At 44.7% G+C, this 15,131-nt stretch overlaps 1 protein-coding gene and 1 pseudogene across 1 annotated transcript; one reads left to right on the top strand and one right to left on the bottom strand.

Annotated features, from left to right (window-relative positions):
* Window positions 1-214: 214 nt before the first annotated feature.
* LOC147477738 (putative membrane protein At3g27390) lies at window positions 215-2,047 on the bottom strand (annotated as a pseudogene).
* A 2,760-nt stretch (window positions 2,048-4,807) lies between these two features.
* LOC147477739 (uncharacterized) lies at window positions 4,808-5,665 on the top strand. Its single transcript, XM_086586066.1, has one exon. The coding sequence runs from the start codon at window positions 4,808-4,810 to the stop codon at window positions 5,663-5,665; it is 858 nt and encodes a 285-aa protein (XP_086442192.1).
* Window positions 5,666-15,131: the final 9,466 nt, after the last annotated feature.

A 15,131-nucleotide genomic window follows, 5' to 3' on the forward strand; every position in this document is an offset into this window, starting at 1 on the left:
GGTCAGAACTCAGTTGGAACAACAGCATGTTCAACTTGAAGATACTGATTCCATTAAAATTTACTAGAAGTAGCACGTTCATAAGCTAAGTTCGCTGACCTGCTAAATCAAAACTAACGTTTTTCTGGTTGTGGGAGATTACCTTAAAATCAAAACACCAATCCCAATCCTAGAACCGAAAACAAAGTTTATATGAATTATGTTAAATGGAGGATCAAGAAAGAAAAAGCAACCACTTGATCTGACTACTTCAAAAATGAAAAGAAGGAATACTTTAAAAGAAAATTACTTTGGTAGTATAGACCCTTCTCTCAGATATAGCCAGTCATTCGTGTACTCATCAAATTCTGCAACCATGGCAACGACATAAGCTGCACCTCTTCGGAAAGATCTTTCCTGCAAGAAGAGTAAGAGACTAAACATAAGTTGGCAGCCAAGAAGATTCAAGTCTTAATGTAGGAAAGAAAGGTGAACTGGACCTGATATACAACAACCGCTCCATACAAATAAACAAAGATGCTTGAGAAGATAGCAAATAAGATGCTTCCAACCACAACAAGTGGCCACGGAAGGATTGTTAAACCCGCATTGGGATACAAGCTGTTTCAAGAAACGGGCCTTCACGGCTTATGAGATCATGTAGCAATCTGTACCATCCTATGAAAAGCAGGTATGGACTCTTCACTATGGCAATTATGGTGTAAAGTGGAATCTCTACAAGGAGTCCTATCAGCCCCATCGGCAATACATGCAGTATGTGCACAAACCTACAAAAAAAGAAACAAGGTCATGGTATAAAGTATAAACAACTCTTTGATTTTAATGCGCATAAGATATTCTTCACCATTCCCTCGCAATCACCGATATATAGTATCATTAAGAAAAATGGTGCTCAAGCAATTCATGGATTAGCTTCAAATGAAAAACCAACCAAAAAACAAGAACACTTCGTTAATTGGAATTTTGCACGGAACTCCGGATGTAAGACCAAGAGAAAACAATCCCTCTTAAAAACCTTGAAAATAAGGGGCTTGAGCCCATCGATAAACTTCATTAATCACGAAATGGAGCTTGTTTGACTTATGAATTTCAATCTGAAAATGATAAAGCATACCTAAGAGTTCGAAGTTTCATCCGAATCTTTATGTAAGTCCTTTAAATAGAGTGGATAAGAATGGTTGCGCAGAAATCTCAAGAAATCTCGAAACTACATGATGCCTTTGTTTTGATCAGATCCCATGTCCCATCCTACCAATTTTATAAAATAGTAAGAGACCCCAAGTTAGTTTTATGAACCTCAATTCACGGCCGAGAATGAAAAGAATGACACAAATGAGAATTGAACTGTACCACAATCTGATGCAAAACTTTCCTCGATTCATTATCCTGTCCGAAAGGCCTCAAATGTTGACACCCAAGGCGTGAAGAACCCGTATCCAGCACCTAAAAGAACGCTACAGGCGATGCCGAGGCCCAACCATATGCCAAAAAACACTGGCAAAGCCAATAGGAGAGTGATTTTAAGTGGCACATCGAACCGATTAGTCCTACATGACGAAAACAATCACCGATCGAGATCAAGTAAGAAAAGAAATTATTATTACACCCAAACAATACAATTCAGATATGAAGTTCCATGGAAAATAGCTTAAAGACATTCAATTTGAAGGAAACAAAGGTTGAGGAATTTACATACTTGACAAGGGTATAAACAGTCCAAGCAACATGATAAGGAAAAAAGGCCCAAAATCACTCCAACATTCCCAATTATGAGTACTAGAGAGCTGCAATAGGACCAAATATTACACCTCAAGCAAATCCAAAACCCCGTCATCAAACAAACAGCGACTTTATAGTATGGCGTAAGAAGAAAAACAATCCCCACCATCATAAAATATCAGAAATAGCAGATACAAGTTGGGAGTAAGAAGAGAAGAAGTACCTTTGAGAGCACCAAGAAGAAGAGCAGAGATAAAGGCAAAGACCACATACAAGCAGTTTAGTGAACCTTTGATAGAGTTCAACATCTTGTTACCATGAACATCAACAAAACAGTATGAATTATCTTATAAGCTTTCCATATTGCAAAATATGGAAAGCTTATATGAATTATCTTAAATGTAGAAGAAGACTACCTTAATTCGGGGGTGGAAGATTGAAGCCACCTAGCAATAGCAATATTTGGTTGAAGAAACTAAAGAGGGGAGCGGCGGGTTGGAGAGAAGAAGTGATTTTAGGGTTTTTTTTTTTTTTTTATTCTTTGTTATTTCTATTTTCAGTATTTTGTTATTTTGTTCGGGCCAAAACCCAAAAGAAAGCCCGCCGAAGAAAGACCGTGAAAATTGAAAGAGTCCAATTGTGGCGCACAATCGCCGCAAACAAATATATAGCAAATATTGAGAAAGCGTAAATATTAAATCGACTAAAGCTTATAGCAATGAATAATGGCGTTGCAAATAATTCCATGTATTGTCGCGGCGACAAATCCGCGTTACCAATGCTAAAATTCCTAAAAAATATTTGTTATTGTTTCTTAAAAATAATAAAAGGAAGCATTTGTCACGGTCTAGGGCGTTGCAATATGTGAATGCAAATAAGTCAGGCCTTATGGAACGGAAGACATTTAGCAGCGCCAGCTGGCGTTGCAATAGATGTGTTTTAGCAACAAATTTTTAGCGTGGCAAAAGGGTGTGCTGCAAAAGAGCCCTTCTGTTGTAATGAGCCACTCGGGGAAGTCTTGTTGCCGGTAACTACGGGTCCTATGACAGTGTTTGCCCAGTTCATGGTGGTAGATTCTGCCTCACAGTACAACGCCATTTGGGGAGGAGGTGGATTCATGAGATGAAGGTCGTCCCGTCTACTTACTATCAAGTGATACGGTTCCCTACTCCGACGGGCACACATGAAGTCCGCAGAGACCAAGTGACGACCAAGAACAGTCATAGGAGTACAGTGAAGCGGTTGGTCCACAGAATAGAAGAAGAAAGTTCCCACCCTAGGAAAAGACAGGCATAGCAGTTACAGGGTGCCCCCATGGAGAGTAAGAGGGAACCAGCGGAGGGCCCAAAGACACTAGATGAAATTGAAGTGGTAAACATAGGGGACGGGGAGGAAGAGAGGTTCACATCGATAGGATCCAGTCTGTCAGAGTGTTGGAAGAGTAAATTGGTGCAGTTCTTGTCAGAAAATAGGGATGTGTTTGCGTGGACAATTGAGGACGTTACGGGATTAGACCCAGAATTCGCATGCCATAGGTTGCACATGAAGGAAGAGGCCAAGGGTGAGGCAGAGGATGCGGAGTAGGGCAGGGATCGGGGTCGGGTTCGGGTCGGATATGGCTATATCCGAATCCGAATCCGAATAATTTCACAGTATCCGAACCCGAACCCGAACCCGATTATATCTGAAATTTAATATCCGAATCCGATCCGAACCCGACCGAATCTGACTAACCCGATCGGATAACACTAAAAATTCAAAAAAATCCCAAAAATTATATCCGAATCCGAATCCGAACCCGACATACCCGAATCCGAATCCGACCCGAATACATAAACGGATACAAAAATCAACCCGAACCCGATATATTCGGTAATCGGGTCGGGTCGGATTCGGGTCTACCCGACCCGATTCCCTGCCCTAATGCGGAGCATCAGACCAAAGTACGCAGAAGGTATACGCGAGGAGGTGGCGCGACTGAAGGGAGCTGGCATAATACGAGAAACAGAATTCACCGAGTGGTTGTCCAATGTGGTAGCGGTACCGAAAAAGAATGGCAAAGTACGGATGTGCGTTGACTTCACGGATGTAAATAGAGAGTGTCTGAAGGATAGCTACCCCATGTCGCGGGTAGATGAGCTAGTGGATAGAACAGTGGGGTACAAAATATTCTCGTTCATGGACGCGTCTATGGGATACAACCAGGTTGCGATGTATGGGCCAGATCAGGAGAAAACAACATTTGTGGTAGAAGGCGGCACGTATTGCTATACAAGGATGCCATTTGGGCTAAAGAATGCGGGAGCCACTTTCCAAAGATTGGGGGAGAAAATGTTTGAAAGCAAGATTCAAAGGGGGATTGAAATATACATAGATGATATGGTGGAAAAAAGAATGTCCGAGGAGGAACATTTAGAGGTCTTACGGGAGACATTTGGGATACTGCGGAAGTACAATTTGAAGTTGAATCTAGAGAAATGCACTTTCGGAGTAACCACGGGAAAGTTCTTGGGCTACATCGTGACTCATCAGGGAATAGAGGCCAATCCTGAGCAGATAAGAGCTCTAATAGAGATGCCTTCCCCGTAGAATGTTAAGGAGGTGCAGCGGCTAGCAGGAAGGGTGGCGGCATTGAATAGGTTCATTTCCAAATCATTCGATTAATGCAGGCCTCTATATCGATTGTTGAGAAGAACTCCGGATTTCTTATGGACCGCGGAGTACGAGGAGGCATTCCAAGAGCTGAAGGGGTATTTGGGCAAGGCTCCTTTACTGTCCCGGCCCAAAGAGGGGGAGAAGTTGTACTTGTATTTGGGTGCCACTGAGTATGCAGTGAGTTCCGTATTGGTCCGTCTCGTAGACAGAGTGGAGAAATCGGTGTATTTTCAGAATAAAACATTATTGGACGCAGAGACGCGGTATAGTAGAATTGAGAGGTATGCCCTGGAGTTGATTTTCTTGGCGCTAAAGCTGAAGCCCTACTTCGAGGCTCACTCCATCGTAGTGGTCACAAACCTACCTCTCAAACAGGCGTTAAGGACAAAAAGGTCGGGGAGAATGTTGAAGTGGGCGGTGATGCTTAGCGCGTATGAAGGCACAGGCAGTGGCAGAATTCCTGGCTGAATTCCCCACTGAAGATCCCACTTGGGGAGATGAGATGGTGATGGAACCAGAGAGAGAGGTGGAGCCCGACTTACTGGACCCTTGGGATAAGAGAAACGGATGGAGGGTGTTCGCGGATGGGTCTGCCACTGACACATGCAGCGGAATAGGGGTGGTGTTGGTTACACCCGACAACAATAGAATAGAACTGACTATGAAGTTAGGTTTCGCGGCATCCAGCAATGAAGCGGAGTATGAGGCAGTGATAGCGGGATTGAGAATGGCCGAGGATCTGGGGGTAAAAGAACTGATCTTGTACTCAGACTCGAATCTCGTGGTATGTCAAGCTAATGGGGGGTTCGCAACTCGATGCCCAAGAATGGCGAAGTATCTGAAGGTGGTGCACGAGAGGTCCGACAAGTTTATGAAGATCCAGTTTGTACATCTGGGTCGTGGCAAGAATAGGCACGTGGACGCACTAGCATACGTGGCGACAGCCATGCCTGGGTCAGAGGAAAGGACTATAAGGGTAGGAAGATTGGAAAGGCCTAGTACAGTGGAGGTGGAAGAGGTATTTCAGGTCAGTGAAAATGAGGGGGGATGGATGGATCCTATTAGAAATTTCCTGGAGGGAAGGGAGGTGACGGATAAGAGAGAAAAGAGAAGGTTAGAACAGACGTCACAGAGGTACGTCTTGGTGGAGGGCGAATTATACAGAAAGAACTTCAGTGGACCGTTGTTAAAATGCCTAGGGCCTCAATTGGCCTTGGAGGTGTTAGCGGAGTTGCATGAGGGAGATTGTGGAAGCCATTCCGCGGGAGAACCGCTGCACACCAGCTCTTGACACAGGGTTACTTTTGGCCCCATATGAAGAAGGACGCGGTGGACTTCGCCAAGAAATACGATAAGTGTCAAAGGTTTTCACAGCTTATATTCGTGCCCGCGGAACCCCTACATAATGTCTCGAGTCCGTGGCCATTTGCTATGTGGGCTATGGATATTGTGGGACCGCTGCCCATGGCAAGCAGCAAAAGGAGGTACATGCTGGCAGCCACAGACTACTTTATGAAATGGATAGAAGTCATCCCTTTGCAGCAAGTCAAGGAAACACAAGTAATTAAGTTTTTATGGGAGAACATCATATGTCGGTTTGGGTTGCCGTATGCCATCATTGCAGATAATGGGACACAGTTCACGGGAGCTAAGGTGGCAGCGTTTCTACAGGCGTACAAGGTGAAACAAGGGTTCTCAGCCCCCTACAATCCTAAGGGCAACGGACAAGCGAAATCTTCTAACAAAATGATAATGAACAATTTGAAAAGGAAGCTGGAAGATAAAAAGGGCGCGTGGGCCGATGAGTTAAACCATGTGCTCCGGGCTTACCGAACCACTCCGCGAACAAGCACCAAAGAAACCCTGTTTGCCTTAGCATACGGCGTCGAAGCGGTAATTCCCTCGGAAATGGTAGCGGCTACTATGAGGACCAGAGCAGTGGAGGAGGGGACAAATTAGCATATATTGGCGGGGGACTTGAACCTGGTAGAAGAGAAAAGAGACTCAGCTCGCATCCGACTGGAGGAGTATCACAAGAGGTTGCAGAGACAGTACAACAAGAGGGTCAGGCCACGGTGTTTCAAGGTAGGGGTATTGGTACTACGCCGAGTGACTCCCAGTACAAAAGAAGAGAAGGACGAGAAATTGGGTCCTAACTGGGAGGGGCCATACACTGTGGTGGAGGTGGGAGGTTCAGGCACGTACAAGCTGCAGACCATCAAGGGTAAGCGGATAGAGAAGCTGTGGAATATAAGAATGTTGAAGAAATTTTACAACTGAATGTAATGAAGTACCGTGCAATGTAAGGAAGTCCAAAACAAAGGACTAGAGCTGTATGTAAATGTATAAAACCACAGCACTTTTGTGAATGGAAATGTGTTTGCTATGCTTAGCGTTAAAAGAAGAATATAAACCAGGTATCAGCAGGGCGAGAAACATGGGGCAATGAGAGAGCCCCAACAGGCGACAACCCGATCAAGCCCGCGGAGTAGGATGAGCCCTCCGTAGATCAGAGATGCTAGAGATATATGGGGCAATTAGAGAGCCCCAACAGGTGAGAGCCTAAGCGAGCCCGCGGAGTGGGATGAGCCTTCTGCGGATCAGAGATGCTAGAGATACATGGGGTAATGAGAGAGCCCCAACAGGCGAGAGCCCGAGCGAGCCTGTAGAGTGGGATGAGCCCTCCGCGGATCAGAGATACTAGAGATACATGGGGCAATGAGGGAGCCCCAACCGGCGACAACCCGGCCGAGCCCACAAAGTGGGATGAGCACTCCGTGGATCAGAGATGCTAGAGATACATGGGGCATTGAGAGAGCCCCAGCCAGAGAGCCCGAGTGAGCTGGGATGGGATGAGCCCTCCCGGATCGGATCGAGATGCTAGAGATACATGGGGCAATGAGAGAGCCCCAACAGGCGAGTCCCGAAGCGAGCTCGCGGAGTGGGATGAGCCCTCCGCGGATCAGAGATACTAGAGATACATGGGGCAGTGAGAGAGCCCTAACAGGCAACAACCCGGCCGAGCCTGTGGAGTGGGATGAGCCCTCCGCGGATCAGAGATGCTAGAGATACATGGGGCAATGAGAGAGCCCCAACAGGCGACAACCCGGCCGAGCCCACAAAGTGGGATGAGCCCTCCGCGAATCAGAGATGCTAGAGATACATGGGGCATTGAGAGAGCCCTAACAGGTGAGATCCCGAGCTCGCTCGCGGAGTGGGATGAGCCCTCCGCGGATCAAAGATGCTAGAGATACATGGGGCAGTGAGAGATCCCCAACAGGCGACAACCCGACATAGCCTGTGGAGTGGGATGAGCCCTCCGCGGATCAGAGATGCTAGAGATACATGGGGCAATGAGAGAGCCCCAACCGGCGACAACCCGGCCGAGCCCGCAAAATGGGATGAGCCTTCCGCGAATCAGAGATGCTAGAGATACATGGGGCATTGAGAGAGCCCTAACAGGCGAGAGCACGAGCGAGCTCGCGGAGTGGGATGTGCCCTCCGTGGATCAGAGATGCTATAGATACATGGGGCAATGAGAGAGCCCCAACAGGCAAGAGCCTGAGCGAGCCTGCGGAGTGGGATGAGCCCTCCACGGATCTGGGATGTCAGAGACACGTGGGGCAATAGAGAGCTCCCAACAGGTGTAAGAACCTGATGAGCTGCGGAGTGGAATGAGCCCTCCACGGATTAGAGATGTCAGAGACACGTGGGGCAATAGAGTGTTTCCAACAGGTGTAAGAGCCTGAGCGAGCCGCGGGGTAGGATGAGCCCCTCCCGGATCAAAGATGCAAGAGACATAGGGGAAAAGAGAGTGACCCCGGCCTGTTTCAGCATGTCTCAAGGGAAGAGGCAGCGGAGGGGGTGAGCCCTTCGCTGGCGCTAGAGAAGAAGAGAGTTTGGAAAAGAATCGGAAAAGAAGCAGAGATGTAAAGAGAAAGTTGGGGGATCAAACTGATAAGTAGCCTCAAATGATAAAGAAAGAATAGTATAATATACAGAACCCAAAATATCATGTTAAAGAGGAAGTATGACCAACAACAGGGCCAGGAAAGCAAATATGTCATATTACAGAGACAGACTCATTGACAGGCAACACATTGGAAGGCGAGTGAATCTTGGCAGCAATGACATCTTCGAAGGTCTCTGCAGAGCGGGCCACGCAGTTTCCAAGGTGGTACGTTCCTCAGACTCTAGCTACACTGAAGGGACATCTTGAGCCGGCAAAACGTCCCCGGTGGCCTCAGGGGGGTCAGTCACTGAAGTGTCAGGCTTTTCTGGGAGAAGGCGGCCTTTTTTGGGTAGAGCCTGTCCATTGCTTCTTGGAGTTTCCTGGCCACCCTCTTGTCGGCCAAAAGCTTGAAACGGTCACGGAGTATGTTCATGTCAGACAAGTTCTTTTGCGACTCGGCGGCACAGGCTTCCTGATGCTTCTATTTGAGTGCCTCCAGGGCCTCCTGATGTTGTTGGGCCATAGATTCCAAGTTGAGCTGATGGTGCTAGAGAAAGGAATCCCGTTGCTGGCTTAGACGGTCATTGACTTGGTCCATGTACCTTTGATGAGAACTCTCTGCGGTCTGGAGCTCGTCTTGGGCCTTGAGTTTGGCCAAGTTGGCAGCCGCTAACTCTGATTGAAGGTCGGCGTGGCGCTCTCAAGCCCGGGGGCGTCCAACCCCTCTCCGGGGCCGGTCGGTTTGTTTAAAGGCGTTGAAGCGGCCGCGGATCATAAAAGAGATGTCCAAGCTGACCTGAGACCCAAGAGAGAAGATCAAAAAATTAAAAAAAAAAAAAAAACGCACCCTTTCCCAGTTGGTGTACAACAAAGTACGATGCGAGTCGAACGTGCCACCATCTGCATAAGCAATGTCCCGGGGCAAATGAGAGTTGTAAAACAAGGAGGAGGCAATCGCGGCATTGTCCAGAGCTAAGTCGTCAATATTTACTCGGCAGTTGCGTACCTTGAAGACAGGGCGGAATTCTTCGGCAGTAGTAAGGTCGTTGCCGGGGCATCTGGTGGGGCAGACGTGGAAGCGGGTTCCTTGCCAGCCCGACGAGGGGGGGGGCGATGAAACGGCAGAGGGCCGGGTTGAAGGGTTGGGGGCAGGGTCTCCTAATGTAGGGTCTTGTTATGAGGAGAGTTCGGACTCTGTAGAGCATGAGGTCCGCAGCTTCTTGGAGGGCTGTTGTTCAGTGGAAGTCCGTACCTCGGTGGAAGGAATCTCTATAACAGCTTCATCATCAGAGTTGCTGTCAAACAGCTTCTGCTTGTGAACATCCATGTCTTGGGTAGGAGAGTGGTGGTATTGATTGTCCCAGTCAGAGATAGAGCGGAATGAGTGGATGCCTTCTGGAGCAGAGGAGGTGGGAGTGTCGTGAGATCTGCGGGAGACGGGTGGAGGGGTAGCGGACCTGGTTCGTTTGCAGCGTGGTGCATGGGAGTGTGACCTTTGCTTGGGAGATGCTCGGGGTTTGCGTTCTTTTGGAGGGGGAGGGCGGTAAAAAGGAGATGATAAACCGCCTATGTGGTATAGTTCGGGAACTTACAGTAGAGGGGTCGCAGTGGTAGGATGAATACCCAGGTGTGCGGCTTGGTCAGATCCGAGGTCGCGGAGTCTTTGGAAGATAGGATTTGAAATGCCAAAGTAGATTTGGGACTTGGAATCTGATCGCCACCCTGCACAAGGAAGAGAAACCACAGTTAGGAAAAAGTGGAATAATATATCAGGAGAGAAGGGGAAAACCGAGATATGCACCGCGAGATCTGAAGGCGAGATGGTTAAGAGTCAAATCGTCGGGAAGATCCGCGGATAGAAATTGGCCCGACACGTACAACGGGTAGTGGTGCCATACTTTATCCGAGGTGGTGACATGAAATAGGAAGGACTTCTTACGAGGATGCACACAGAAAGACTTGTACCCTACCCCGACGTCTTTGGTACTTTTTTTGATATAGTACTGAGAAAATATGTCGCGGCTCGTGATCTTGGGGTCCCTAGTCTTATTATAGGAGTTCGCATCATACATAATCCTCCAAAAGTTCCCTATGCCTTGGAAGGGAGGAATGTGGAAATGATTACATACCTCGAGGTCTAACAAAGTGAAAGGTAGCCGCAAGCCGGCTACAATTTGGCCCACTGTGACTACAAGGTACCCCGGACATCGGGGAACCAGATGAGGGTAGTGAGTGGTAGAGGGCACGTGCTCTAAAACTATGTCGGCTGGAATACCGTAGGCAGCCCTAATTGTGGCCAAATTAGGTTTACAGCATCGAGAAGGGGGCGGCAATAAGGAGGCTGGACGGCCAGAGGTTGAAGGGACCGCAGCTTGAACCGGAGGGGGTGGTGACGCTACCCCACCGGATTGGGAAGACGAGGGGTCAGTAGATTCAGAAACTGACATCGCGGGAAGACGAACAGACTCGAGAAGGTGAATATGTCAAATAAAAATGATAACTAAAGAGATTCAAGCAGAGAAACTTACCAAGGAAAGCTAGTAGGGAAGTGTGTTGCCCAGGTAGAGTGCTCAAGAGAGAAGAAGTTCACTGAGAAAAGAAAGGGAAGGTAGTCACAAGCTGGAGGTTGGCCGGAATGAAGAGAGAGAGCAGTTTGGAAAAGAAAAGAGCTGAAATAAAATGAAGGAGATGAAATGGGAGAGGAAGAGGAAGGAGAACGGACTATATAGGGGAGGGGTAAAAGCGTAGTTTTGTGGAGTTGGAAAGACTGAAGGGACTGGGGGTAGAAGAGTAATTACAGGGAATGAGGAAACCGAGGCGATGAGACGCGAGCCAGCCCAAAAGAGACACGTGGTAGCACGAAGTACGAGAAGCGGCGGAGAACGCGAGTGATGAGTTCAATCACTCTCCCACGTAACCCAAGAAGTGGGCAGAAGAGATGCACAGAAAACGAGGAGAAGTGAGTTCTCGACCCCGGGTCCATAAGTAGGACTGCGAAATCGAGAAGGGGCATTTGTATGGACCCAATTAGGAAAAGGATGCGGGCATTGTTATAGATGATCTGCTACCCCGGGTCCATAATTAACAATCGCGTGTACATACCAATATAATCCAACATTACAACCAATACCAAATTTAAGTGTAAAAATAATACTAAGAATAGTGTTTAGAACCCCAAATGGCTTTCAAATGTTTTGCTCTTGTTTGCCCAAATAACCAACTTACAATTTTTAGCAAAACATTAGTTGTTGATGCTTTACTTGGCTTAACAACACCTCATTTGTCGCCAACTTCATATCTTCATGGGCATAAAGCTCAAGCCCTTTGCTCCTGCATCAAATAAGAATGGTCAACTTCCAGTCTAAAGTACTATAATGGATATGAAAGTCTATTTCAAAATTATCACAAATTAAACGTCAAACAAATGCAACATGACTTATAAATGCAATGAGATTCCATGTTATAATTTTGTAGAACCGAAATGGAAAAAAAAAAACATTACCCCAGATTTAGAGAGGGCACCTTACTAACAACATCACGTCTGAGCAAGTCAAAGTACCTCCTATTCATTCTCAACACTTTCCATTTTCCATATTATCTCTCTATTTTACCAACACTCCACCTCCTAAAAATCCATAATATATTAAAGAAACCCATCATTATTACATCAAATTTATACCAGATTGATAATGCCATTATAATCCCCATGAAGCTAACCGCGTCGTCGCAAGTATTTTCAATACTGCCTTGCCACTTAACTTAGCTATTTAGGTGTGTCAGTATTTTAAAATTTATATGGACCAAGTAAACATTTTATGCACTCGTCAGTTTGTGTTGTTATCAAAATAAAACCATCTGATGATCAGTACCAAGAAGTTAGATTGTTCAAAGAACGTCCTACATGGGCTTTCAACCCCATTCAAAGGGTCTTCTTTAACAATTATTTAATGTATATGAATAATGCATGGTTTATTTGTTAGGTGTTGGGTACCTCCCAGTCCTAATCAAAGACCATTAATACTTAGTAGTTGAGAATGCTCCCAGGAAGCCACGTCATACCCTCTTTTTTCTCAGAGGTGGACACCTCGGCTTTTCCAATAATTCGGCAGGAAAAAAGCAAATCTACGCCATCTTTTCCCAATTTCAATTGTTTGCCGTTCTCACCCTATTAAAACCAATCAAAAAACAAAAACAGAAAACAAAACAAAATTGCCGACTTTTCCCCCAAAAACTTCATCTCATCTTTCAACATATTTCAAATCTCTCTCTCTCAAAATCTCTCTGAAGAAGAAGAATATAATGATCTGAAAAATGCCAGAAAAAGAAGAAAGGTATAATTTTGTTTCTATTGACAAAGATTTCGATACCATTGTTGTTGCTCAAAATTCCATCGCTTTCTTTCTTCAGAGCATAGTCGCGCCTTCACTCTTTGTGTTGTATCACCATGGCTTTTGCCGCTGCCAAATATTGATACAAGTATTTTTGCAGTACATGGTCTATTAGACATAAAAATAGAAATCTGCATGAAGTTTCCAAACTCTTCTGTTCTTCTTCCTCAATTAAAACATAAGATGTAAGTATTTTTTTCAACTCCATCTTAAATAGTACCTTTACCCCGTTACTTTTGTGGTCTCTATCAGTCAGACTTTGGTTTTTCCGATTTCATCTCTGATCAAATCTAATAAACACCACCTCCTCTTAAAAAACAAACAGATCTATCCTCTAATTCCAGCTTTTGACTTTTTTTGTTTCTAAGATGTCGTCTAGCACAATGAGAAAAGCGATCGGGGGCAGTAAAAGACCAAACAAGTATTGGAATAGCAAAAGTAGCAAGCAATACAGCACCTGATCTAGAAGTAGCTATAGTCAAAGCCATAACACATGACGACGACCCGACAGATGAGAAATATATCCGTGAAATTCTAACACTTACTTCTTATTCAAAAATGTATGTGATTGGATTGTTGGATTAAAAGCTTTGATGTTAATTCACAAGCTTTTAAGTGAAGGCGATCCTGTGTTTCAACAAGAGATTTTGTATGCTACGAGGTTACTTAATTCGTTTGATTTTAGAGATGAGGCTCATTCTAATTCTTGGGACCATTCTACTTTTGTATAGACTTATGCATTATATCTTGATCAGAAGTTGGAGTGTTTAGTTTATGAGAAGAAATGACAAGGTAGTGGTGGTGATGATAGGTTTGGTGGAAGGCGAGATGAGCCTTATAGATCGGGTAGTGGAAGTGGGCATGATGATAGGTTTGTTGGAAGGCGAGTAGTGCCTTATAGATCGCCACCTGGAGGATATGGTGGAGGGTTTAGAGATAATTTTGGTGGGTATGGAACAAGGCCACCTCTGAGATTGGGGTCTTATGGGGATGTGATTGAAGCCGGCCGTGGTGGTGGTGGTGGTGATGAGAGGAAGAAAGGGTCGGTGACGCCAAGAGAGATGAAGATCGAGAGTGTTTTAGGGAGGATAAGTCAGTTTCAGCGGTTACTAAACGATAGATTGTCGCCTTTCCATCATAGTATTGATTACTGAGTATCGACATTGATCTCCCAAGCTTGAAATCAGCTGCGTTTCACCTTCAATCAACTGCTGTTCAGGTACACAATGTTTAACAACAGTATTTTGGTTTTTAATCATCAATTGGTTTTTAATTTTTTATATTTGTTTATATTTTTAATTATCAAGTCCTTAGTAGTATGAGACTCTGAGGCAAAAGGATACACTTCTACTCCTCCAATCCTTGGCTACAAAATCTTAATAGAGGCCTCACAAATGTGTAATGTGGGTACACATTATCAGTAAGAAGTGCTTGAATGTACACGTGTTTTACTTCAATCTGCGTTTGTATTCTAGGAGAATTCAATAATAATAATGAATGGAGCGCCTAGAGATTTCTAGGGTACACATGAAGCTTCTTGAGGTTTGTTTAGAGGAGTATATTAGTCTTATTTATCTTCATTACAAAATAGCTCATTCTTTCTTCATTGATGCATACCATCATCAATTTGTTGTCGGCACATTTATATGAGTACAATGAATCATCGATATGTTGTACATACTATACTTTATATTTTTACTATAAAGTTCAGCTTGATAGATTGCACGCATAGTTCAACTATGTCTTCTTTCTGCGTCTTTGTTTGATATTGGATTCTGACCCTTCATTGATTTTTCATTTGTGTTTTTCTCAGAAAAATGCAATTCACATGGCAGTTCTTTTAGTTATCGGGTTTCATTTAGTTAACTATAATCTTTATTTCCTTTGATTCTATGCAATTGTTTTATTATGTGTTTCATGGTTCATGGTTCTAAAGTAGTTAGTGATTACTTTTTTGTTCCATAATGATTAACTTTCCCCCACCTAAAGAGAAAGCTAACTTTGTGGTGTGTCGCATTGGTGGAAATATAGGCCTACCTTCCTCACATCACTTGATTTGTGAAATAATGTAACAAGCATCCGGTGTGTCCATCTATAGCCTACAAATGATTGGCCCAAGTCCCCGATCAAAGCATATTGATCATATCGATCAAGAGAAAGATACAAACGTTCTTTCCCCTCTAGAATTTGAGCATATGTTGATTTGAAATTGTTTTGAACAAAGGTACATTGATCTTTTTTTACATGTTGTATACTTGCATGTAATCAAGTTTGTTTTTTTTAACATACATATAATTGAACTTTTTGCATATAATCAAATTTATTGTTTACATATAGTTGCTTAATATATAGACAATAAAGATTTGCATTGTATGTCTCCTAAATGAAAACTGGATGTGGTTTTTTAGGTTCAATAT

Source organism: Coptis chinensis, chromosome 9, assembly GCF_015680905.1.
Source record: "Coptis chinensis isolate HL-2020 chromosome 9, ASM1568090v1, whole genome shotgun sequence".
NCBI classification, from domain to species: domain Eukaryota; kingdom Viridiplantae; phylum Streptophyta; class Magnoliopsida; order Ranunculales; family Ranunculaceae; genus Coptis; species Coptis chinensis.

Bases quoted from the DNA above. Each gene is read 5' to 3' on its own strand.
- LOC147477739 (XM_086586066.1), top strand. From the start codon at position 4,808: ATGAAGGCACAGGCAGTGGCAGAATTCCTGGCTGAATTCCCCACTGAA.